Raw genomic sequence first — 22,500 nt, 5'->3', positions numbered from 1 at the left:
GTGATTTGTTCTGATTAAAAATGGGCGTGGCCTCCTCCGTCTGTTCAGGTTCATTTCATTTAATGATCTGAGCTCGACCTCTCACACATTTTTTTAATTATTATAATTATTTATTTATGATTCGACCAACAACAGCTGCTGTGATGCTGTCTGAAATAAATGAGTCAGTTTAAAGGAAAAAAAACTTCAGAATAAGGAAGTGGAAACAGACAAAAGTTCAGCTGTAGACACACACACACACACACACACACACACACACACACACACACACTCAGCCTCCTCCTTTTGGCTGAGCAGCAGCTGTGATGTCATCAGCAACGAACTGAAACAAACGCCCGAATTACTCATTTCCTGTAGAGTGACATCACTCCATATGTGTGTGTGTGTGTGTGTGTGTGTGTGTGTGTGTGTGTGTGTGTGTGTGTGTGTGTGTGTGTGTGAGAGTGTGTGTGTGTGTGTGTGTGTGTGTGTGTGTGTGTGTGTGTATCCTGCAGACAGTAAATCTTAACTTTTCTCTATGGACTCTGGTCCAGTGAGCTGTCGACTCTGAATTTGTCTCAAAATCTGCCAAAAAAAACCAAATGTACATCTCCATAGAATCCTGCTCTCTGATTGGCCGATGCTCACACGGAGCTACCTTTTAACTCACACATGTTGAATATCAGAAGCTGGCGGTCTGAGAGGAGACTCCGCCCCCTTTTTTCAAACAGACCTGTTTGTCTCCTGGTTTATAAATTGGGTGTCATTTTCCTTCAAAGAGAAGCTCGGCCGGTTTGTTGAATCCAGACTGTCAGTCGCAGCGATTCCTCTTTAACTCCGACCTGGCTGTCAGCCAGCTGGAGGTCAAAGGTCACAGATGGTGAAGCTTTGGCTGGTTTGTGTCGGGAGTTCAGACCAGATGAAAACACGTCGTCGTGGTTTCTGAATTTAATTTTCGGGACCGTTTTCTCGGTGGAGTTTTGACTTCGTCTCGATTGTTACTGTGAAGCGCCCTGATTGGCTGCTTGAGGCTGAAATGCACCATGGGAGACTGAAACAATCATTTGGTGTTCGTGTGTCTGATGTCACTCGTGTTTCGAACATTACAGCATGCTTTTATCGAGGGTGGAGGGTGAACACTTTTACATTCTTCGTCTGAAGAAGACGAGGATCCGTCGTTGTCTGTGGAGGAAAAACTGTTTCAACTCTGCATCATCTGCTGGTTTTTGGCTCAGAAACAGTCGACTGTTAGAAACAAGCAGGACGGAGAGATTCTAGTCAACGAGACACACGACGAGAAAAAAGACAACAAATCACATGTTGAAACTGAGATATTTTACTGTTTTTTTATGGCAGCAGCACGTCTCTATAAAGTTGTTCCAGGATCATGTTCACCACTGAGCTGCATCAACTCTTCTTTTAACAACACTCTGGAAACCTTTAGGAACTGAGGAGACCAGTTTCTGGAGTTTAGAAAGTGAAATGTGGTCCCATTCTTGCCTGATATAGGATTTCAGCTGCTCAACAGTTCAGGGTCTCCTTTGTTGTATTGTTCATGTCCTGATGCTCCAGATGTTTTCAATGATTGACAGGTGTGGACCGCAGGAGGCCAGTTTATCAGCGGACTCTTCTACTAGAGAACCATGCTGTTGGAATACGTGCAGAATGTGGTTGGACGTTGTTCTGCTGAAATAAACAAGACCTTCCCTGAAAGAGACGTTGTCTGGATGGCAGCATATGTTGCTCCAAAACCTGAATATATCATTCAGCATTAATGCTTCCTTCCAGATGTTCAAGCTACCCATGCCATGTGCACTAATGCATCCTGTACCATCACAGATGCTGGCTTTAGAACTGAGCTGATAACAAGCTGGATGGTCCCTCTCCTCTTTAACCTGGAGGATGCAGCGTCCATGATTTCCAAACAGAATCTCAGATTGTGATCCATCAGACCTCAGGACAGTTGTCCACTTCACCTCAGTCCATCTTCAATGATCTCGGTCCAGAGAAGGCGGCGGTGTTTGTGGATCATGTTTCTATCTGGTTTCTTCTTTGGAGAGTTTTAACATCATTTGTGGACGCAGCGATGAACTGTGTTCACAGACGATGGTTTTCACAAGTGTTCCTGAGCCCATGCAGTGATTTCTACCACCTGGTTTTTTTTGCGTTACACAACTTTTACAGTATTTTGCTGCCATCCAATTCAAAAGAAGCATATATTTATTTATAAAGAAATGGAACCAGGGTTGTGTTTGCAGCTCTTTTGTTGTATTTTTTATATCTTGAGTTCTTGGTCTTATCACCTCCTCGGTGAAACAGCAGACGTGGAGACGCTTTCTTCGTTTCTGCTCTTCGTTCTGGATTCCAGAGAAAAGAAATCATCAGAACTCGATTTTAACACAAAGAGGGTGTGTGATCCAACATGGCCGATACAGACACACATTCATCTCCATCACAAACTGATGACTTCAGCACCACGCGCGGAGCATTTCATGAGATTATACCCACAATGACACACACACACACACACACACACACACACACACACACACACACACACACACAACGAATGTGTCACCGTGTTTCATGAACGAAGCTGCAGGAAGTTTTTAACAGAAATCAGTTTGACAGCGAAAATGTGCAGACGATGTTTTTTTCTACGGATTGAAATTAAATTCAAAATGTTTGACATATTTGAACGCTTGTTTAAACAATGTCACACTCGAAGTTGTTCTTTAACGTTTTTAGTGCCATCTCCATTTTAATGGCAACACGAGGTAGGACTAACAACCAGAAAACAATCAGACGCCTCTTACGTATGTAATATTTACAACTCCAGGAAGTAGTCCGACCCTTAGCAACCACCTAGCAACAGAGAGGACTTCTAGTCTCCAACTGAATAAATACAGAACATAGAAACACTAAACTGATCAGCTAGCTCAGTCTGGTTGGAACAAAGATATCTGATGAACAAAGATATCTGATGAACAAAGATATCTGATGAACAAAGATGTCTGATGAACAAAGATATCTGATGAACAAAGATATCTGATGAACAAAGATGTCTGATGAACAAAGATATCTGATGAACAAAGATACGAGATATTTCTAGTGATGAGCAGGGTGTGATGTCATGATGAGTTGACCAATCAGATCTCTGGGGGCGGAGCTACTTGTTGTATAGTATTTGTTATAGAAGAACACGCAGCAGATTATTGAAACCATATTTCACTCTTTTGAATTACACACGAGTTCCCTGAAAGGACGCACATTTAAACACCAAACAATGTCAAGAACCGGACGTTTGAACACAAACATTACACACAAATCGTCATACACACGTTATTGTTTTATTTGTGGATCATTTCATATAACATGTGACTATTTTGACCCTAATTTCTCTCCGTACTCTGCAGGTGTTTCAGGGTCACACTCGTACGTTCAGTTTGTGCCCAAAAACATGTCAGTTTGAGCTTCACGTGTTTCAAGAATTCAGTCGACCTCAGCCTTCAAAATAAATGTGTGAAAAACACTGAAATTTTAAAATAAAAGTCTTTCAACAGAAAGAAATCAGCTGTGCAGGAAAAAAGGAAATGCCTCTTCAACGTGCAGGTTTAAAGACACTGTTTGTTTGAAAATCGTCTGGCAGTGTGCCGTAGCAGCGGCGCTCGGAAACATCTGCACGCGCTCAGAAACATCTGCACGCGCTCAGTGCGACCTCGGGCGACCCCGAGCAGATGTCTGGTGTTAAAGCTGTAGCTGACCAACAGGAAGTAGAAAACCAGGAGAGGCTGCCAAGTGCAGGTTTAACTTGAAGAAAGTAACAGTGACACCTCCTCGTGCCACGCCCCCTCTTCTGTGCATCGAGCGATCTGATTGGTTGATTCTGTCCGGGAGTTTCACAACAAAAGTTGCTTGTACAGATGTCAAAATAAAAGCCTTCAGTGTTGCATTAACACACCACACGCGTGTTGTTCTCACGTCTCTGCGCTGTTCCGTGTGTGTGTGTGTGTGTGTGTGTGTGTGAGTGTGTGTGTGTGTGTGTGTGTGTGTGTGTGTGTGTGTGTGTGTGTGTGTGTGTGTGTGTGGCAGCACTTTAAAAGTATGCCTGTGTTGTTGTTGTGTTTGTGTGTCTCACAGGAACTGGTGTGCGTTCGTGGTCACGAAGACGGTGAGCTGCGTGGTCGAGGACGGAGTCGAAACATACGTGAAGCCCGATTATCATCCCTGCAGCTGGGGGAGCGGGCAGTGCAGCCGGGTGGTGGTGTGAGTACACAACAAACACACAACAAATACACAACAACACAACATACACACGACAAACACACATATACACAACACACCCGGTTCTGATCCCGGTTCTGTTGGGTCCCCTGCAGGTACCGGACCTACATGCGGCCGCGCTACAAAGTCGCCTACAAGATGGTGACGGAGATGGAGTGGAAGTGTTGCCACGGTTACAGCGGAGCGGACTGCAACGTCGGTCCGGTTGGTGGAGCTGGAACCCAGATCTCCTCCTCTAGACCTCAGCCCGGACAGGGAGGGGGAGGAGGAGGTCATGGTTATGGTGGCGGTAGTTCTGGATCCGGACAGACTGGAGGACACAGCGGTGAGTGGACCCTCAGTTACAGTCATTCATCAGATGATGTAACTTCCTGTCTCAGGTGTTAAGCCCCGCCTCTTTCTGTCCCCTCCAGGAGGAGTGGACACTGAGAAGATGAGGCAGCTGGAGGAGAAGATCCAGAGTCTGACAAAGAACCTGCAGGACCTCCAGTCCACCATGAACGAGCGCTTCCAGCAGGAGGGCGGCAAACCGGGCTTAAGCGGAGGAGCAGGAGGAGGAGGAGGAGGAGGAGGAGGAGGAAGAAACCCTGCCGACGCTGCTCAGCCAGAGATCAAAGAGACGATCCACAGCATCCAGACCAAACTGGACCAACTGGACAACCGCACACAGGTGAGTCAGTCCAGATCACAACCGGATCAGAACCGGAACAGAACCAGATCAGAACCGGAACAGAACCGGAACAGAACCGGATCAGAACCGGATCATAATCGTATGAATGTTGACGTGTTTCTCCTCCGACAGGCTCACGATAAAACGCTGGTCAGCATCAACAACCACCTGGTGAACGGGAAAGGAAATGACCTGGAAGGAGGCGCGACCGGAGGAGGACTGACCTCGCTGAAGGAGGAGATCCTGAGGGAGCTGGAGAGGAGAGTGTCGCTGTCCTGCTCCTCCTGTCAGGTATCAGTCACTCATCAAAATCTGTCGTTTCCGTCCCGACTTCCGTGTTGAACTCCCGGCCGTGTGTCTGCAGGCCGGCGTGGAGGATCTGCGCCGGCAGCAGCAGGAGGACCAGGAGAGGATCCGAGCTCTGGAGAAGCAGCTGAGCGCATTGGACCTCCAGAACCGGCAGGCGGTGGACGCGCTGCGGCGGGAGGTGCTGCGGTCGCAGAGCTGCTGCGGCTCCGTCACTGACCTCCAGGACCGCGTCACCGACGCCGAGCGCAAGATCAGCTCGTCCTCGGAGAACTTCGACGTTTTGCGGAACCGCCTGGAGAAGGAGCTGAGCGGAACCGGTGGTGACGGCGGGTCCAGAGGAGGAGGAGGAGGTGAAGGAGGAGGTCCGGACGACCTGAAGGACCACATCGACCGAGAACTGGGCGACCTCAGGACGGCGCTCCTGGACCGCATCGAGGACCAGGCCTTCAGGATCACCGACGTGGAGATGGAGGTGCAGCAGGTGAAGGGAGATCACGGCAGGAGGCTCTCAGACCTGGACAACAAAACCTCCATCATCACCAGGAGGCTGGAGGAGTGTCATTGTGAGGGATCTGAGGGAGGAGGAGGAGGAAGGGGAACAGGAGGAGGAGGAGATGGAGGAGGTGGAGGAAGGTGGGGAACAGGAGGAGACGGAGGAGAAGGAAGAGGAAGGGGGGGGAACAGGTGGAGCGGGAGGAGGAGAAGGAGGAGTTGGCAGAGGAAATGGAGGAGGAAGGTGGGGAACAGGAGGAGAGGGAGGAGGAAGGGGGGGAACAGGTGGAGAGGGAGGAGGAGAAGGAGGAGGAAGGGGGGGAACAGGTGGAGAGGGAGGAGGAGAAGGAGGAGTTGGCAGAGGAGATGGAGGAGGAAGTCGGGGAACAGTGGGAGGAGGAGGAGGAAGGTTGGGAGGGGTGGGAGGAGAAGGAGGAGGAGGAGGAGAAGGAGGAGGAGTACTGCTGTGGACGGGAGGAAAACGAGAGAACCGGACGGAGAAGTCTCTGGAGTGGAGAGTCGTTGACAACGAGGATCAGATCCGACATTTCAACACTCGGCTTAAAGACCTGTCGGTGTCCGGAGACTCTCTGTACGACAAGGTGAGTTCAAATTTAAAACTTCCCGTCTCACTTAATGCAAATAAAACATTTATGCGTGAATAACGTTACCGTGGGAACCGTCGTCCAGGTCGTGGATCTGAGCCACGACGTCCGTAAGATCAAGGCTCTGACGGGCGACCACGGCGAGCACTTCAACCGCATCGTGACGGAGGTGGAGACGCTGGGCCACGACTGCGAGCTGTGCAGGAAGCTGGAGGACGAGCTGCGGAGGCTGAAGAACCACTCCCAGGATGCACTGGGGCACATGCAGAACCAGATCAACAGGATCCAGATCAGACTGGACGCGGGCGGAGGACTGGACGGAGACGGCTGCTCCCAGACCTGCTCGCACCTGCAGGACGACCTTCGTCTGCTGCGAGACGACGTCAGGAGGTGCACCGTCCAATGTAAAGCCGGTCCGGACACGCCCACAGGTCAGATCTACCAATCAGATGAAGTTTCACTTAAACCCCGCCCCCCTTGGTAAGGGCTGCTAACCCGTCCTTCCTTCTGTTCTACAACCCTGTTTCTTCAAAGTTGTGACGTGTAAAATGTTAGGATTTAGAAATCATGTAAACTTTAATTGAAAATAGACCAAAGACAACATATCAAATGTTAAAACTTTGTATTTCATTGTTTTATGAAAAATATCTGCTCATTTTGGATTTGATGGCAGCAACATGTTTAAAAAAAGTTGGAACAGGAGCAACAAAAGACTGGAAAAGGTTTGTAACGCTAAAAGAAACACCTGCTTGATCATCTGACAACTAATTAGGTTACCTTGGCAACAATCTAAGAATAATGTTCCTCAACGTAAAACTACAAAGAATTAGTGGATTTCATCGTCTACGGTTCATAATATCATTAAAAGATTCAGAGAATCTGGAGAAATCTCTGAACACAAGGGACAAGGCTGGAAACCAATATTGGATGGTGGTGATCTTCGGGCCCTCAGGCAGCACTGCATTAAAAACACACTATTCTGGAGTGGAAATCACTGCATGGGCTCAGGAACACTTGTGAAAACCATCGTCTGTGAACACAGTTCATGGTGTATATGTTGTCTTTGGTCTATTGTTTTTATTTAATATGTGTTTACATGACCTCCTTGTGTGATGGAGCAACCGGTAAACAGATGATTAAAGTAATTTGCAAACTAAAACCTTCAGTAGGTGGTGGTTCCACTGGTTCCGCTGGTTCCACTGGTTCCACTGGTTCCGCTGGTTCCGCTGGTTCCGCTGGTTCCGGTGGACACGGACCACGGCTGGACACTGAGAAGCCTCTGGACGGCCACAGTGTGATCGGAGGCTCCGTCAACAACAACCAGCTGAAGACTCTTCAGGGCGAACTGTCCGAGGTCGTCTTGACCTTCAGCTCCATCAACGACACGCTGAAGGGCCTCGAGCACACGGTGCAGAAACACGGCAGCGTCATCACCGACCTCGGTGAGCCACGCTCCGCCGCCGCCGCCGTCCGCCGCCGCTCCGTCTCTCATCCCATCTCTCACCTCGTCTCTCACCCCGTCTCTCACCCCGTCCCCAGGAAACACCAAGGACAAGATCATCTCGGAGCTGGACAAGATCCAGCAGGAGGTGACGGAGCACATCGAGGACAGCCGGGACCGCCTGGACGGTGTGGACCGAGATGTCCGGCGCTTCGAGAACACCCTGGTGGTGGAGATGGGTGACTGCAAGAGGTCCGGAGACGGGCTGGAGAAGAGGCTGTCCAAGCTGGAGGGAGTCTGCGGCCGGCTGGACGGCGTCTCAGAGTCCGTCCACAAGATCAAGGAAGGTCCGCTTCACTTTAACGGGACGTTTGTCCTCTAGATCATGTCTGTATGTCCCGTGTCCCAGTCTGTCCCGTGTCCCGGTCTGTCCCGTTCTTATAATGTCTCCTTCTGTTTTCATGTCTCCGTCCTCAGGACTGAACCAACACGTGTCCAGCCTGTGGACGTGTGTCTCCAGTCTGAATGCGTCGGTCATCCATCACGGAGGACTCCTGGACTTTGTCCAGAAGGACCAGGACGACGTCCACAGCAGGATGAAGAACCTGAACCAGAGTCTGAACCAGGTCCTCCGGGACCTGCAGAGCTTCTCGAAGAACGACCTGACGAGTGAGCACTTTCTGTTTCTTCTTCTCTCTGCAGGAACACGTTCGTACCGCAGAGGGACAAACAGGAAGCAGAGACTGACGTGTTTCAGTCCGTTTCTGCCCCCTGCAGGACGAACCGGGTGCTGCTCGTATTTACTGAACAGTGATTCTGCGCTTCGTGACCTGCAGCTCTCAGAAAGTGTGCTGATGCTGCGTTGTTGTTTTTTAGGCCCGGTGCTGCTCAGCAGAGGTTTGAACTCGTGTCTCTTTTAATTAACTCACTAACTGCAGAGCCGAAGAGGGAAACAGATAAAAAAAAAAAAAAAATTATAAAAAAAAAACACAGCTCCAAGTCTGTCAAATTTAAACCCGAATTGACCATATTTGGACAGTAGGCCCCGCCCACATATACCAAAAACTTGCCTGCACCCACAGACTGTTTCTAAAAGTGTTCACAACTTCCAGGTCTGTAAAATGGTTCCGATGCAGAAATGTCTTCAGCTGCAATACCAGCGAGTGCCACTAGAGGTCGGCTCCAAAAAGCCTCCGGCTCCATAGACTCCCATTCAACTTCTCTCATCAAATCCAAAGTGAATAAAATGTGTCCATCAGTTATCTCGGTGTTGTTAGCTAAAGTCACTCCTTCTTATTAGTTTTCTGGAGGTCCATCTGAAAATAATCCCTCATTCATTAGAAAAGAAGATTCAAGAAGACCTGTTTTTGGGGGCGTGTCTGTTTGATTGACAGGCCCCAAAACCTCGTCTAAAATCCAGTGAGATGTTTAACCTTTGACCTGTGTTCGGATCGTGTCTATTAATGGCGATAACAGTAATAACCACAACATCGTGTAACCTCGGCTAACGTCCTGATTTCTGTTTTTGGTGTTTTGTTCTGATGAGTTAGAAAAATTGGAAACATTTTAGCTCAGCTAGCTGCTAATGTGCTAACACGGCTAATGATATCACCAACCAGAGGGGATGATGGGTAGAATCCCTGGACTTTTTTTGTTTTCTGTTCGGGGCGTCGCTCAGATGCATCATTAGACGTGAAAGTTTCCACAGGTGAGGACGACTAAATGTCTGTTGGTTGATTGTATCGCACAGGTGTGCCCGGACCCCCGGGACCACCAGGAGAGAGGGGCACCGCGGGCTCCCGGGGGCCCCCTGGAGCTCCTGGACGACCAGGAGAAAGTGGCACCCGCGGTTTTCCCGGTAGGATAAATGTTTTATTACATTATACACACCGCCGTAATGTTAAAGAGGAAGAACCAAAAATGTGTTCTGTATTTTAGACACTAACTGATTTATTTCGTCTGGTTTCATATAAAAGATAGAACTTAGTGTCATCTGCATAATGATGGAAGTTTCCTGGTGATATCGGACCGAGTACAGAACCCTGAGGAACTCCAGAAACACCGGGAAGAACAAACTGAAATCTATGTGATAGATCTGATTAGTTCCTTTGATCCCAATGACTTGTTCCAGAGTTTGTAATCAAATCTTTGGGATGAGTTGTGTCAAAAGCAGCACTTTGCATTTTCCACAATAAAAGCTCAATTAAATTCTGTGAAAAGTCTGGAGGAACTCTTGAGTTTCATTGGAGGCTTCCTCTGTTACAGACTGCTGCCTGCTTCTTCTGCTTCTCTAACAGCTGCTCTTGTTTTTCTTTCAGGTCCCAAAGGTGAGATAGGTACGTCCTTCTTCTGAGAAACAGCCGAGGCGTGTTCGATTCGTTCACCTGTTCGTTGCTGCTTCACCGTCTCGTTCTTTGTGTCCGTTCAGGTCTTCCGGGTGTTGACGCTCACGTCCCCAGATTGTCCTTCTCCGCCGCCCTCACTGTCCCGGTGGACCGGGCGGGAACCATTGTCTTTGACAAGATCCTCGTCAATAAAGGAGACTTCTACGACCCGAGAACAGGTGAGCGCCAAACTCTGCTCCAGCTTCAGGTTTCCATGGTGACATCACAAATGTTCATGTTACCGGCGGTCACGTTAACGTGTTGAACTCAGTGATGATGTTGATCAAGAGACGACACTCGGAATACAAATGCTGCGTTCAAATGGAACTGGCGAGCTCGTGGTTACGATACGGGAAGTCGTGAGCACCGTGTGTTTGGTGTTCAAGTGGTTAAGTTGTAAAAAACAACATGGAGGGCGTCTAGAAGCTACAGAGGCTAACAGTTTATAAAGTTAACAGGAAATACTAAGAGTCAGAGGGAAAAGAAGATCAACATGTTCCTCAGACATAGAATATTATCTAAGTTACGAAGACAAACTCTACGTGACTGAAACTACAAGATATCAGCTGAACATCCAAACAGACGTGAACCTCTGTGACCTCTGACCTTTCTGGAAACAAACACGTCACAACTCGTGAACTCTTCTTCTAGAAAATTTTGAGTTCCAACATTTGAATGCAGCATTACTCGTGAGTGTTTTTGCTTCCTCCTGGTGCTGCGTTCAGGAACTCACTGTACCGACGGACCCTCCAGCTGAGTTTGATCTGAGCTTTTCACACTGCGGTTGTGTTCCCTTCAGGTATCTTCACCGCCCCCGTAGATGGACATTACTACTTCAGCGCCGTTCTGACGGGTCACAGGAACGAGAAGATCGAGGCGGTCCTGTCGAAGTCCAACTACGGCATGGCCCGGGTGGACTCCGGAGGCTACCAGCCCGAAGGCCTGGAGAACAACCCGGTGGCCGAGGCCAAAATCACACCGGGCTCTCTGGCCGTCTTCAGCATCATCCTGCCGCTGCAGACCCGTGACACGGTGTGCATCGACCTGGTGACGGGAAAACTGGCGCACTCTGTGGAGCCGCTCACCGTCTTCAACGGCGTGCTGCTGTACGAGGACATGTGACGTCTCGGGGCGACGCCTGACAGACGAGGAGCAAGGATTAAAGATGTCCTTCGATTGGACTCTAGAGAGGCCTTTCACGGCTGAGGCGTGTACACACTGTCCGGCTGGCTCCGCCTCTCTGACAGCTCAGCAAAAAAAAAAAAAAAATGTTTTAAATGAAATGACAAGTGTTAAAAAAACATATTCGATGACGACCTGTTTTACACAACAAAGACAAAACTACAACAAAACAAACGTTTCAAGACGGGAACTGTGACGAAATACAAAGCAAACAGAAACTAATATAAAGTGTTCTTCTGCAGCCTCGGTGGAAAAAGTAGTAAAACTTTCTCTGTTTGACCCGAAGTTCTCCCGTTAATACGAAGCTCCTCACGTTCAGGAACGTACTGTGACTTACGCTAACGTTCTGCATCTGTCGCTAATGTTCTGCATCCTACGTTAACGTTCTGCGTGTTACGCTAAAAAAATGTTGACTGTCGGTAATGTTCTGCGTCTGTTGCTTAGGAAACAAGATGTGATGCTAATGCTAACGCTAGCTGAGTCGGTCTGTTGTCACGGCGGACCAGAAGCGACGCTGAGCCTTTAACATGAACCTGCCACACAACACAGCAACGCCTGTAACCATGGTAACCACACTCAAGGACGGAGACAGCTTTAACCATGGTAACCGTATTGAAACAAACAAAACAGAACTCAAGCGGACGGTGTGGACGCGCTCCTCTGATGCTGCCTTCAAACGGAACCGGAGACGTCGACGTTTTCCTCAAACATCTTCAACTACAAAAGAAAAACTAATCGTACAACTAAAAAGACAAAATCTGTGGAGCGGTCAGAGAGTTCGGAGAGTGTTTGACTGCTCTTCATTTTTGGATTTACATCCAATTATAAACTAACTTCCACCTGACCTGAAGTCATGACCGCCACAAGAGGGCGCTGTTTATTTTAAATCCTTCTCGTGAACACGACCCGTTTCAAGGCAGCATCCCGACTCGGCATGAAAAAAACATGTCAGGCTGAAGATTTTTATTGTTTAATCCCTGAAAGAGGCGATAGATCCCTAAACGACGCCGTTCAACCTGAAAGGTTTCCCGTTTTTTGGAACGTTCCACTTCCTGGTTCCTGCTCAGAGACGTAACCGACGACCTCGTCATCGTCACGACGCCCCGCCTCCCCAGTTCGACTCACGAGGATTCTTCCACTCGGAGGTCGGAACTTTCCCACGTTCTTGTTGTTCATGAACGCACCATAAGATCTGCGACGAACCCTACAGGAGGTGGGCCCGAAGAAAAAAAGATGGCATCACAAGATGCTCCGGGAATGTTTTTTCTGCCTCTGATATGATCTGATGATGTCACATGACCTCTGACCCCTACCTGTCCTGCTCTGGAAACTGGTGAGGTGAGGAGTTACGGCGCCCCCTGCAGGCCGCAGCCAACAATGTGAACAAACATCCTGATGATCGGTCGATTATCGGAAACCTTTAGCAGTGTTTGTCCTGAGGGCGGGGTTACAGAGATCACCCCCCCCCCCCCAACAGATATTAATGCACTGTTACTTCCTATTTAATGATGTTAAAAACAGAACAAATTAAACCGTATTTAGTCAGAACTTCGAGCTCGGAGAACCGCGGTTCTGAACGTCGTAGCTTCGTGTTCAGATCTTCGGTCAGGAGCTCGTCGTGTTTCTCGACAGTCGAGTCGGTTGAACGAAGACAAAATGTGTCGATGTCGCCGTTATCGATCGCCTGGTCGTCTGTCATTGATGATGTCGCATCGTCCGACTGTGACAGATAGTTGCCACGGCAACACGTGACGCCGTGACTCTAAAAAGGCTGGCTGCTCTGCAGCTTCCTAAAAATCAGGATGTGTTTTCCTGTTCTGACTGAGACGACGTCACATCGAGAATGTTTTTTATTTTTTTTTATGTTAAACATGAGAATAAATAATAAATGAAGTAAAAGTGCTGATGTTTGTAAAGAGCCTTCTCACAGCAGACAGCTGTTTCCAGATGTGCTGACGGCAGCGGTGAAGCAGGGTGGAGGTCGGACGACGAGCTCCAAACACAGCTGGAGTCGTGAAATACATCCTCAGAGTTGCTCGGTGGGATGGCGGTAACCGTGGCGACGTGCTCTTCGAACAGGGACGAGTTTTAATGATTAGAGCCTGATGCTGATTTAACTTTGAAACCAGTAAATACACAAAGTCGCTCGGCACAAAGCACCAAACTCTCAGATCAGAGCTTCTGAGACAGGAAACACAGCTGGATCCAGATGTTTTCATCCAGCTGGAGAAATACAATCATGTGACTCCTTCTGTGTCCCTTCATTCAGAGACTCATCTGTGGCTTGGTTGTAATTTGTTAAACGGCCATCAGACGGACATTCGCAGATAAAACTGTAAAAAAAAAAAAAGTGTTGAAATATAAAGAGAAATAAATATAACAATAAATGAATTACGAAAATATGGAGAAATAACAAAATGTTAAAGAAAGCGTTTTCATTTCATTTGTTTATTTATTTTTGGATATGTTCCATCTATTTTCTTTGCTTTTACTTGAAGGGCCGAGCTGTCAATCAACATGGGTGAGTAATTTAAAAATATTTAATTTGACTTCACCAGTTTACATGATGGAGAAACAAACATTTAATACTATCAAAAGAAAACAGTGTCTGCAGATCTTTTTCTCCATCAGTCATTATTTTTACATTCTTACATCGTATATATTTGAGTTTCTGGGTTTTATTGAATCTGAAAACTTTTTGGTTTTATTACATTGAATACTTTTCATAAACATTTTAAATAAAAATGAAATTTAAGTCATTAGTGCAGTTGTGAAGATTCGTGAATGTTTGCAGCGTTTCATTTTAATTATTTGATAATGTTTGATTTTTTTTCTCATCAATTTAAATTTGATTTAAATTATTTATTTTGGAATTACTGTTGTTGGTTTGACATTTTAGACGACACGCTATAGTTTGACTTTTATATCATATTTTAGATGACGTGCTATATATAGTACAGGATGACATACTAAATATGAAATAAAAGTCAGTGTTTTTTTCCATCACAGAGTTGAGAGAGGAAGTCTTCTGTTGATGTTTGTTTTCTCAGATGTTTAATTATTATTTCCTCCATATATATCTGAATTATCCAGTATTTGATCTCCTAAACATACTGTTTATTCTACTGATAACTGATTTTATTGATCCTGTGATGAACGAGGAAAACCAGAGAAAACGGCAACAAAAAAATCACAAACACAAACAAAATCAGTTTCATAAAACCATAAAACTGCAGGAGCTGCTGCAACTCTTCAGCCTCATATCGAAATAAGACACAAAACAATAACACAAATATTCACACAAGATTATTGCACTGATGATTCAAATAATGAAAAGATTTTCAATTTTAATATTCACAGAAAATATCCAAATAATTTCACGTGAAAACTATAATTACACAGCTGAAGTAAGTATTAATTAAAAGCAGTTTATTCATAATAAATTGTCAAACAACAACCCAGTTTATAAAAACAACTCATCATAATATTCTCATTTCATTAAACATGTTTTGTTGAACATATTTTGGTAAAACGGACTTTTCTGTGACATTATTCAAACCAGTGAATTCAAAGGCAGCTCTTCATCAGACATTCATCAAATATGAATCTACGATTAAATCTTTTTAGCTTGCTGAGAAAGATTTAATTATTTTATTTGTAGTTTTATTTTCTTCTCGTGTTCTTCAGCTGTTTATCATCAGATGTTATAAATAAAGAAACTCGGCAAGTTCGTGAGTGGAAGAAAAAGAGGAGTGTTTTATTCTGAAAGGCCCGCCCCGGATGTGGGCGCGGTGCATTCCGGGTAGCTTGAAGCCGTTTCCTGTTTCTTCGTCGCTCCCGCCTCGGCAGAACCCGGTCCAGAACCCGGTCCAGAAGCCGGTCCAGCAGCAGAGCTCCCAGTGAGCCCAGCGGAGGTTTACCGGACACCGGGACGGACGGCGGCGCCATGGCGAAGACGTACGACTACCTGTTCAAGCTGCTGCTGATCGGTGACAGCGGCGTCGGGAAGACCTGCCTGCTGTTCCGGTTCAGCGAGGACGCCTTCAACACCACCTTCATCTCCACCATCGGTGAGTCCGCTGCTGCTTCCGGTGGACCGGCTCCTCCCCGGTGGACCGGATCCCACCGGTGGACCGGCGGCCCCCGCGGGCCTTCAGCCCCCCCCCCCCCCGGGCTACAAGCTAATGGCTGCTGAAAGCGAAAGTGTTCCGGTATGGGTGGGTGTCAGGTGACCTTTGACCCCAGTGAGACACGTTCTGATCGAATCGATCAGCTGATTGATTATCAATCATAACAACAAACAACATCGATAATACTAACAATAACAGCAGTAATAATCACAACAACAATAATAACAACAACAACCGGTGACCTGAACGGCGCCCTCTGGTGGTGGCAACGACCTCTGAATGTCCCGAAAGGTCAGAGTTCACGAGTTGTGACGTGTCATTGTTGAAGTATAAGTTTGTTTTGTTGTTGTCGTCATAGAGACGAACAGCGCCCTCTGGTGGGAGTTTAGTTCCTCGTCTGCTAAATAAATACAATAAAACGTTACTTGTTCAGTACAATCACATCAAATAATAGAAGCAGCTGACTCATCTGCTGGTTCAGGTTCGGGTTCTTGTTCAGGTTCTGGTTCTGGTTCTTGTTCAGGTTCTGATTCTGGTTCGGGTTCTTATTCAGGTTCAGGTTCTGGTTCGGGTTCTGATTCTGGTTCGGGTTTGGGTTCTTGTTCAGGTTCTGATTCTGGTTCGGGTTCTTATTCAGGTTCGGGTTCAGGTTCTGGTTCTGGTTCGGGTTCTTGTTCAGGTTCAGGTTCTGATTCTGGTTCGGGTTCTTATTCAGGTTCGGGTTCTGGTTCTGGTTCGGGTTTGGGTTCTTGTTCAGGTTCTGATTCTGGTTCGGGTTCTTGTTCAGGTTCAGGTTCTGGTTCAGGTTCAGGTTCTGGTTCTGGTGGCCTTCCTGTCTCTGATGGTCCAGATTAAAACCAGCTGTTGTTTGTTGTTGTTGGGATGTGCTCAGCCAATCAGGATTCACGCTGTAAACGGTGCTTTAACAGGCACAGCTGGGTTTTACGACGGCACCTGAATGCATCGCGGAGGCTCCGGTCTCTGCTGCATGAATGTTACACGAGTTCCCACAATCCAATGCTGCAGCACTGGGACAGAGGACAGAGGACAGAGGACGCACTGTTGGACGGTGTGGTGGGAGTCAGCTGACCTCTGAGTGTCTGAATCACAACATCTGTCTCCATGACGACCAGCTCAGTTCTCAGGAGGAGAACGACAGAACTTTACTGACCTGGTGAGGTCCAGGTCAGGTGGGGTTAGAGTGAGGAGGGTGGGGTCTAAGCTGAGGAGGGTGGGGTCTAAGCTGAGGAGGGTGGGGTTTAGGTGGAGGTCCGAGCCTCAGACCTCTACAGTCCGGGTCGGGGATCTGAACAGGAAGTGCGTCGGGTGAGGCTCGCTGGCAGGAAGGAGCGCTCGTTATAAATACCTCTAACTTCCCCTTCAGCTGGGCACCCCTCTCCCCCTCTCCCCCTCCCCCTCTCCCTCTCCCCCCCTCCCTCTCCCTCTCCCCCTCCCTCTCCCCCTCTCCCCCTCCCCCTCCCCCTCTCCCTCTCCCTCTCCCCCTCCCCCTCTCCCCCTCTCCCTCTCCCCCTCCCTCTCCCCCTCTCCCTCTCCCCCTCTCCCTCTCCCTCTCCCCCTCCCCCTCCCTCTCCCCCTCTCCCTCTCCCCCTCTCCCTCTCCCTCTCCCCCTCCCTCTCCCCCTCTCCCCCTCCCCCTCCCCCTCTCCCTCTCCCTCTCCCCCTCCCCCTCTCCCCCTCTCCCTCTCCCCCTCCCTCTCCCCCTCTCCCTCTCCCCCTCTCCCTCTCCCTCTCCCTCTCCCCCTCCCTCTCCCCCTCTCCCTCTCCCCCTCTCCCTCTCCCTCTCCCCCTCCCCCTCCCCTCTCCCCCCCTCCCTCTCCCTCTCCCCCTCCCTCTCCCCCTCTCCCCCTCCCCCTCCCTCTCCCCCTCTCCCTCTCCCCCTCTCCCTCTCCCTCCCCCTCTCCCTCTCCCCCTCCCCCCCTCCACCCAGTCAGATGACAGATTAACACACAGAGCAGCGAAAACAAACGCACCTCACACCCTCAGGTTCAACACCCCCTGCTCCCAGCTGGGTGGAGCTAACTACAGCCAGTGACCACCTTACGGACCGGCAGTGAACGCACCACCTTACGGACCGGCAGTGAACTGGACAGTGAACGCACCACCCTGCAGGCTCGGCGCTGATCCGTGTTTCTGTTTCGGTTCCAGGAATCGACTTTAAGATCCGAACCGTGGAGCTCGACGGGAAGAAGATCAAACTTCAGATCTGGTGAGTTCAGTCAGAAAACACTACATTACCCATGAGCCTCAGCTGCTGCTGCCGTGACGATCAGAAACTTCAGGTTTTAACCAGGAGCAGCCTGAAGCTGTCTGTTTGCCGGTGAAATGCACCCTGGGAGTCGTAGTCCACGGGCACCTAAGCGACTACCCTTCCTGTTTTCACGGTCAGCCCCGGTGCATTGTGGGTAGTGTCCTGAAGTGGTTCTGTATCCCTGCAGGGACACGGCAGGTCAGGAGCGGTTCAGGACCATTACCACGGCCTACTACAGAGGAGCCATGGTAAGACACGCCCCCTCCCCGCTGTCCCTTCTGCTATTGGACAGCTCGTGTGTCAGTCTGCACCGACGCGCCACGTTTTGTGCTGATGTCACTTCCTGTTCCCGCCGCAGGGCATCATGCTGGTGTACGACATCACCAACGAGAAGTCCTTCGACAACATCAGGAACTGGATACGCAACATCGAGGAGGTCGGCCACGCCCCCTTCACGTCACATGACATCTTTACCTTGGTGTTATTGATTTGTTTGTTTGTTTGTTTGTTTGTTTGTTTGTTTGTGCAGCATGCGTCCTCTGATGTGGAGCGGATGGTTCTGGGAAACAAGTGTGACATGAACGACAAGAGACAAGTTTCCAAAGAGAGAGGAGAGAAGGTTATTGATCACGTTATTGATCACGTTATTGACACGTTATTGATCACGTTATTGATCACGTTATTGATACGTTATTGATACGTTATTGATACGTTATTGACACTTTATTGATACGTTATTGACACGTTATTGATACGTTATTGATCACGTTATTGATACGTTATTGACACGTTATTGATCACGTTATTGATCACGTTATTGATACGTTATTGATCATGTTATTGATCACGTTATTGACACGTTATTGACACGTTATTGATCACGTTATTGACACGTTATTGACACGTTATTGATCACGTTATTGACACGTTATTGATCACGTTATTGACACGTTATTGATACGTTATTGATCACGTTATTGACACGTTATTGACACGTTATTGATATGTTATTGATCACGGAATCAATCAGAAACACAGTAATACACTCAGACTATGCGAAAGCAGTTTGTATTGACTAATTGATTGATTGATTGCCGTCACATCATTGCTGTCATCTTTTTCTTCTACTAAAATATAAACAGTCCATCAGTAAACAGGAAGTGTTTAACATCTCTTCTTCAGCTCGCCATCGACTACGGGATCAAGTTCCTGGAGACCAGCGCCAAGTCCAGCATCAACGTGGAGGAGGTGAGTCCTGATTGACTGATGGACGGTCCGATTGATGGACGGTCTGATTGATTGATGGATGTTTCCCTCTGCAGGGGTTCTTAACTCTGGCTAGAGACATCATGACGCGGCTCAACAGGAAGATGGTGAGTCACCCCGTTTCCAGGTGTGCAGTGACATCCTCGTATCCATGACGACGCAGAGCTGAGGCCAAGGAGGGCGGAGTTTCAGTTATGGAAGCTTCTCTGTAGTTTCCTCGGAGCTGTCACTCAAAACTTAAAAATAAAGAAAAAAATTAAGATTTAAAAATCAACAGAACAATAAAATGTGACAGTTAAACCTTAAAGTTGTAAAATGATGTCTGTGACCTTTGACCTTCTGTGTGTCTGCAGAACGACACCAACCCGCCCGGTGGAGGAGGGCCGGTCAAGATCACAGAGTCCCGCTCCAAGAAGAGCCTGTTCAGGTGCTCGCTGCTGTAGGCGGAGCCTCTGCTCAGGCCACCTCCCCCTCCTCCTTGCCCCGCCCCCTCCCTCCTGCAGCAGGACAGCAGGACCAACCTGTGGACACAAGATTATACAGGAAACAATCAGCGCTTAAATTAATAATTGACAAGGGAGGAAACGAGCGTGCCCCCTGCTGGGCAGCGAACGCATCACTGAAATGTCTTAAGAGTTTATTTTAATTCAAAAAAATGAAAGTTTTATATTTTACCTTTAAAAGAATTATTCACTTGTAAAAAAAAAAGAAAAAAGAAAAACTTTATTAAACACTGAAATGATTGTGTTCCTTAAAAAAAAGACTTCTATCATAAATATATAACGACGTTTAGAAATGTTGCATCCAAAAATAAGAAAAAACAAATCAGACTTTCTTCGGTGGTAAAAAAAAACAAAAACAGGAAGCGATGACATCACAGTTTTAATTAAAACACCACCAAAGAAGAAAGTTCGGGTTTTTTTAGTTTTTTTTTTTTATATATATATAACCGTTTAACAGCAAGCGTGCTTTTATTTTGAAACTTTTTAGAGGAAATTGCTCTTCAGTGTTTCAGTGTTTTCATGTGCAGCTGACTACCGATCAATCGATCAGCTGATTGAAAGATTTGTTTCAGTTTAGAAGCTGAAAACAAAACATTTAATAACTGCTCTGAAAAAAAAAAAGTTATCAGCTGATCGATTGGTCGCTGCAGCTCCAGTTCAGATTATTGATCGCAGCCGAGCGTCCAATCGGAGGCGGCGCTCAGCGGCTGCATGTGTTAAAGTGTGTTCTGTTTACAGCCTCCTGCAGAAGTGTTACGTCACTTCCTGTCACCACCGACCGTAAACAAAGATGGCCGACGCATCACAGCAACAGACTGTTAGAAGCTGTTGGGTGGAGATGTGGCATTGAGGCCCCGCCCACTGCCCCGCCCACTGCCCCGCCCACACGGTTAATTAAACAAACGGTTTTATTCAGAGCAGCTGTCAATCATCAACACGTTCGTCCTTTTTATAGCATCCAACAATCAATTGATGACTTAACGGAATAGAAACATGGAGGGGGCGGGGCTAATGACTGCTAACGCCATCTTTGTTTACAGTCTGATCAGTGTTTATTTTTTGTTGTGTGACACGGAATCTCATTGTTTGTTTGTTTATAAACTCATTGTGTTGTTTTGATTTTCAGCACTTTTGTAACTCGCTATGCAAAAACTGTTGCTTCCTGTCTGGTTTGTGTTACTGAGCTCTGATTGGCCGCCTGCCACAACAGATAATCAGACGTTTCGATCCGGTGAGGAAGAGGAGGAAGATCACGAAGACGGCGTCTTCCTCTTGAGTTTATTTTTTTACGTAACTTTCAGATTAAAAGCCTTTTCACATCGTCATGAAGAAAAGGTTTTTTTTAATAAACACGTTTTATATTTGTGACTCTTGAGTTGAAGGTTATTGATCCGTTTTTCCGTTAACAATAAAGATAAAGAAGCTCTTGGTGTGAAAAGGCCTGCAGACGAATCACACAAAGATCAGAGACTTTTATTGTGAAATTCACTGGAATAGTCAGCAGTTGTTCCTGTTTTTGTTTTTTTATCTTTTGTTCAACACGCTGAAGTGAAGATCGTTAACGAGTCACGATTCGTCCAATCAGAAGTAAAGAATTGTGTCAATAAACCAGGAAGAAAAAAGTTTGAACTCGCTAAAATGGAAACAAACAGAAAAACGTATCCACGGCAACGTAACCGAACACTTCCTGTTTGCGTAAAGTCTTTTTTATAAATCTGAATCGATCGAACCAGCTGTAATCCGGGTTTCCATCTCGGCTTCGTTTCTTACACGAGGTTTAAATTAGCTTTAACGAGACTCCGCCTCCTTCCTCTCATTTCCTTTTAATGAAGATAAATTATAATTTTATTTATTCACGGTGTTTTTAAAGTGTTTTAATGTCGGACTCGTTTAAGATCTTTATTCAAACATCTGCTGCAGCCAATCAGACGCAACCTCAACGAAAGACGATCGATGCATCTGAAGTTCAGAGAAGTAAATATTGATAACTTACCGGATCCATCGGAGAGCGGCGCCGGTTTCAGGACCTGCTTTCGGTGCGAGTGGTTTTGGCTCCGCCCACCTGCAGCTGGTCAGAAGGAGAGTTTTAACACACCTGAAGTTTAACATCTCTGCAGCTTAAACTGAAACACTCACCTGGAGGATGACTCCGCCCACTGAACCCCAGGTTACATAAAGACGCTCCTCTCTGTCTCCACCTGCTGGTCGAAGTCCGGTCCTCCATCTTGTTGCCTCCTGTTTAGCTGATCTCCACATCTAAACTCTCTGGGGCTGAATGTCGCCGCCTGCTGGTGGAGCCGCAAACTGCAGCTCTGGCATTTTACCGGCGTGTTGTTGGCGTTTTAATGGCGTGTTGTTGGTGACACATGACGCTGACTCGTGTTTTGAACAAACTCAGGTTTATTGTTCGGGTAAGAAAAGCACACGCTCGGTGACGGTTCATATTTACACACGTGTGCGGCTGGTCAGCTCACACACACACACGTCCTCCCCACAGATGGAACGAGCTGCTAGCAGACTGACTGGATCAGCCGGGAGGACGCAAACATCAACTATTTACAAACGGCTTCAGACGGTCGAAGGAAACAAACCTGAGGACAGAAACTACCGCAGGTCATTAATGTCATACATGAACACGGGAACATGTATGAAGCTGCTGGACATGAATGTCTGACTTACAGAGGGATCCATCAGGGAGCTGATCACACGATGGTTGCCGGGCCGATGACTGACGCTGCTTTCTGAGAACAAACACAGAATGTGAACAGGTGACCACAGAGAACACGTGAACACGTGAACAGGTGACCACAGAGAACACGTGAACACGTGACCACAGAGAACACGTGAACACGTGAACAGGTGAGGCGTGTCCGTGGAACCCCCTCAGTTAAAAACACTCCGTTCACTCACAGCTGAGTCGAAGCGGCTGTTGAGGCGGCGTTTGTTGGAGGATGAGGAGGAGGAGGAGGAGGAGGAGGGCTGGCTGA

General features: G+C 47.4%; 3 protein-coding genes across 4 annotated transcripts in view; 2 read left to right on the top strand and 1 right to left on the bottom strand.

Moving 5' to 3' along the window:
* The window catches only part of emilin1b (elastin microfibril interfacer 1b), a 19,491-nt gene extending 5,450 nt beyond the window's left edge, over window positions 1–14,041 (top strand). Inside the window, exons 2-15 of the mRNA XM_069175190.1 lie at window positions 4,120–4,245; window positions 4,359–4,588; window positions 4,677–4,933; window positions 5,066–5,224; window positions 5,298–5,865; window positions 6,221–6,336; window positions 6,425–6,770; window positions 7,506–7,781; window positions 7,879–8,127; window positions 8,258–8,449; window positions 9,531–9,638; window positions 10,099–10,116; window positions 10,209–10,343; window positions 10,964–14,041. Of these exons, the coding sequence (XP_069031291.1) occupies window positions 4,120–4,245; window positions 4,359–4,588; window positions 4,677–4,933; window positions 5,066–5,224; window positions 5,298–5,865; window positions 6,221–6,336; window positions 6,425–6,770; window positions 7,506–7,781; window positions 7,879–8,127; window positions 8,258–8,449; window positions 9,531–9,638; window positions 10,099–10,116; window positions 10,209–10,343; window positions 10,964–11,286 (3,103 nt within the window). The 3' untranslated portion in view covers window positions 11,287–14,041. The remainder of the gene's footprint in view (window positions 1–4,119; window positions 4,246–4,358; window positions 4,589–4,676; window positions 4,934–5,065; window positions 5,225–5,297; window positions 5,866–6,220; window positions 6,337–6,424; window positions 6,771–7,505; window positions 7,782–7,878; window positions 8,128–8,257; window positions 8,450–9,530; window positions 9,639–10,098; window positions 10,117–10,208; window positions 10,344–10,963) is intronic.
* Window positions 14,042–15,153: 1,112 nt separating this feature from the next.
* Window positions 15,154–20,881, top strand: LOC138213854 (ras-related protein Rab-8B). Of its 2 annotated transcripts, XM_069175167.1 has the most exons (8): window positions 15,154–15,416; window positions 17,642–17,702; window positions 17,932–17,992; window positions 18,103–18,180; window positions 18,274–18,363; window positions 18,927–18,992; window positions 19,067–19,117; window positions 19,364–20,881. In XM_069175167.1, exons 1-8 carry the CDS (start codon window positions 15,293–15,295, stop codon window positions 19,451–19,453), a joined length of 621 nt encoding a protein of 206 aa, XP_069031268.1. In that variant the 5' UTR covers window positions 15,154–15,292; the 3' UTR covers window positions 19,454–20,881. The 2 variants fall into 2 exon arrangements, with proteins under 2 accessions (XP_069031268.1, XP_069031269.1); XM_069175168.1 differs by lacking the exon at window positions 18,274–18,363.
* A 1,014-nt stretch (window positions 20,882–21,895) lies between these two features.
* Window positions 21,896–22,500, bottom strand: part of plekhg4 (pleckstrin homology domain containing, family G (with RhoGef domain) member 4) — a 34,640-nt gene continuing 34,035 nt past the window's right edge. The window contains exons 23-25 of the mRNA XM_069175105.1: window positions 22,424–22,500; window positions 22,193–22,254; window positions 21,896–22,104 (exon numbers count right to left, since the gene is read on the bottom strand). The exon at window positions 22,424–22,500 is cut by the window's right edge and continues 111 nt beyond it. Of these exons, the coding sequence (XP_069031206.1) occupies window positions 22,216–22,254; window positions 22,424–22,500 (116 nt within the window). The 3' untranslated portion in view covers window positions 21,896–22,104; window positions 22,193–22,215. The remainder of the gene's footprint in view (window positions 22,105–22,192; window positions 22,255–22,423) is intronic.

Source organism: Embiotoca jacksoni, unplaced genomic scaffold (assembly GCF_022577435.1).
Source record: "Embiotoca jacksoni isolate LCO1_2020_lvr unplaced genomic scaffold, fEmbJac1.0.p SCAF_64, whole genome shotgun sequence".
Classification (NCBI taxonomy): Eukaryota; Metazoa; Chordata; class Actinopteri; family Embiotocidae; genus Embiotoca; species Embiotoca jacksoni.
This window is presented reverse-complemented; position numbering and strand designations above follow the sequence as displayed.

Coding starts and splice junctions, on each gene's coding strand:
- LOC138213854 (XM_069175167.1), top strand. CDS start 15,293: ATGGCGAAGACGTACGACTACCTGTTCAAGCTGCTGCTGATCGGTGAC. Junction 15,417..17,641: donor CACCTTCATCTCCACCATCG/GTGAGTCCGCTG, acceptor TTTCGGTTCCAG/GAATCGACTTTAAGATCCGA. Junction 18,993..19,066: donor CCAGCATCAACGTGGAGGAG/GTGAGTCCTGAT, acceptor TTCCCTCTGCAG/GGGTTCTTAACTCTGGCTAG.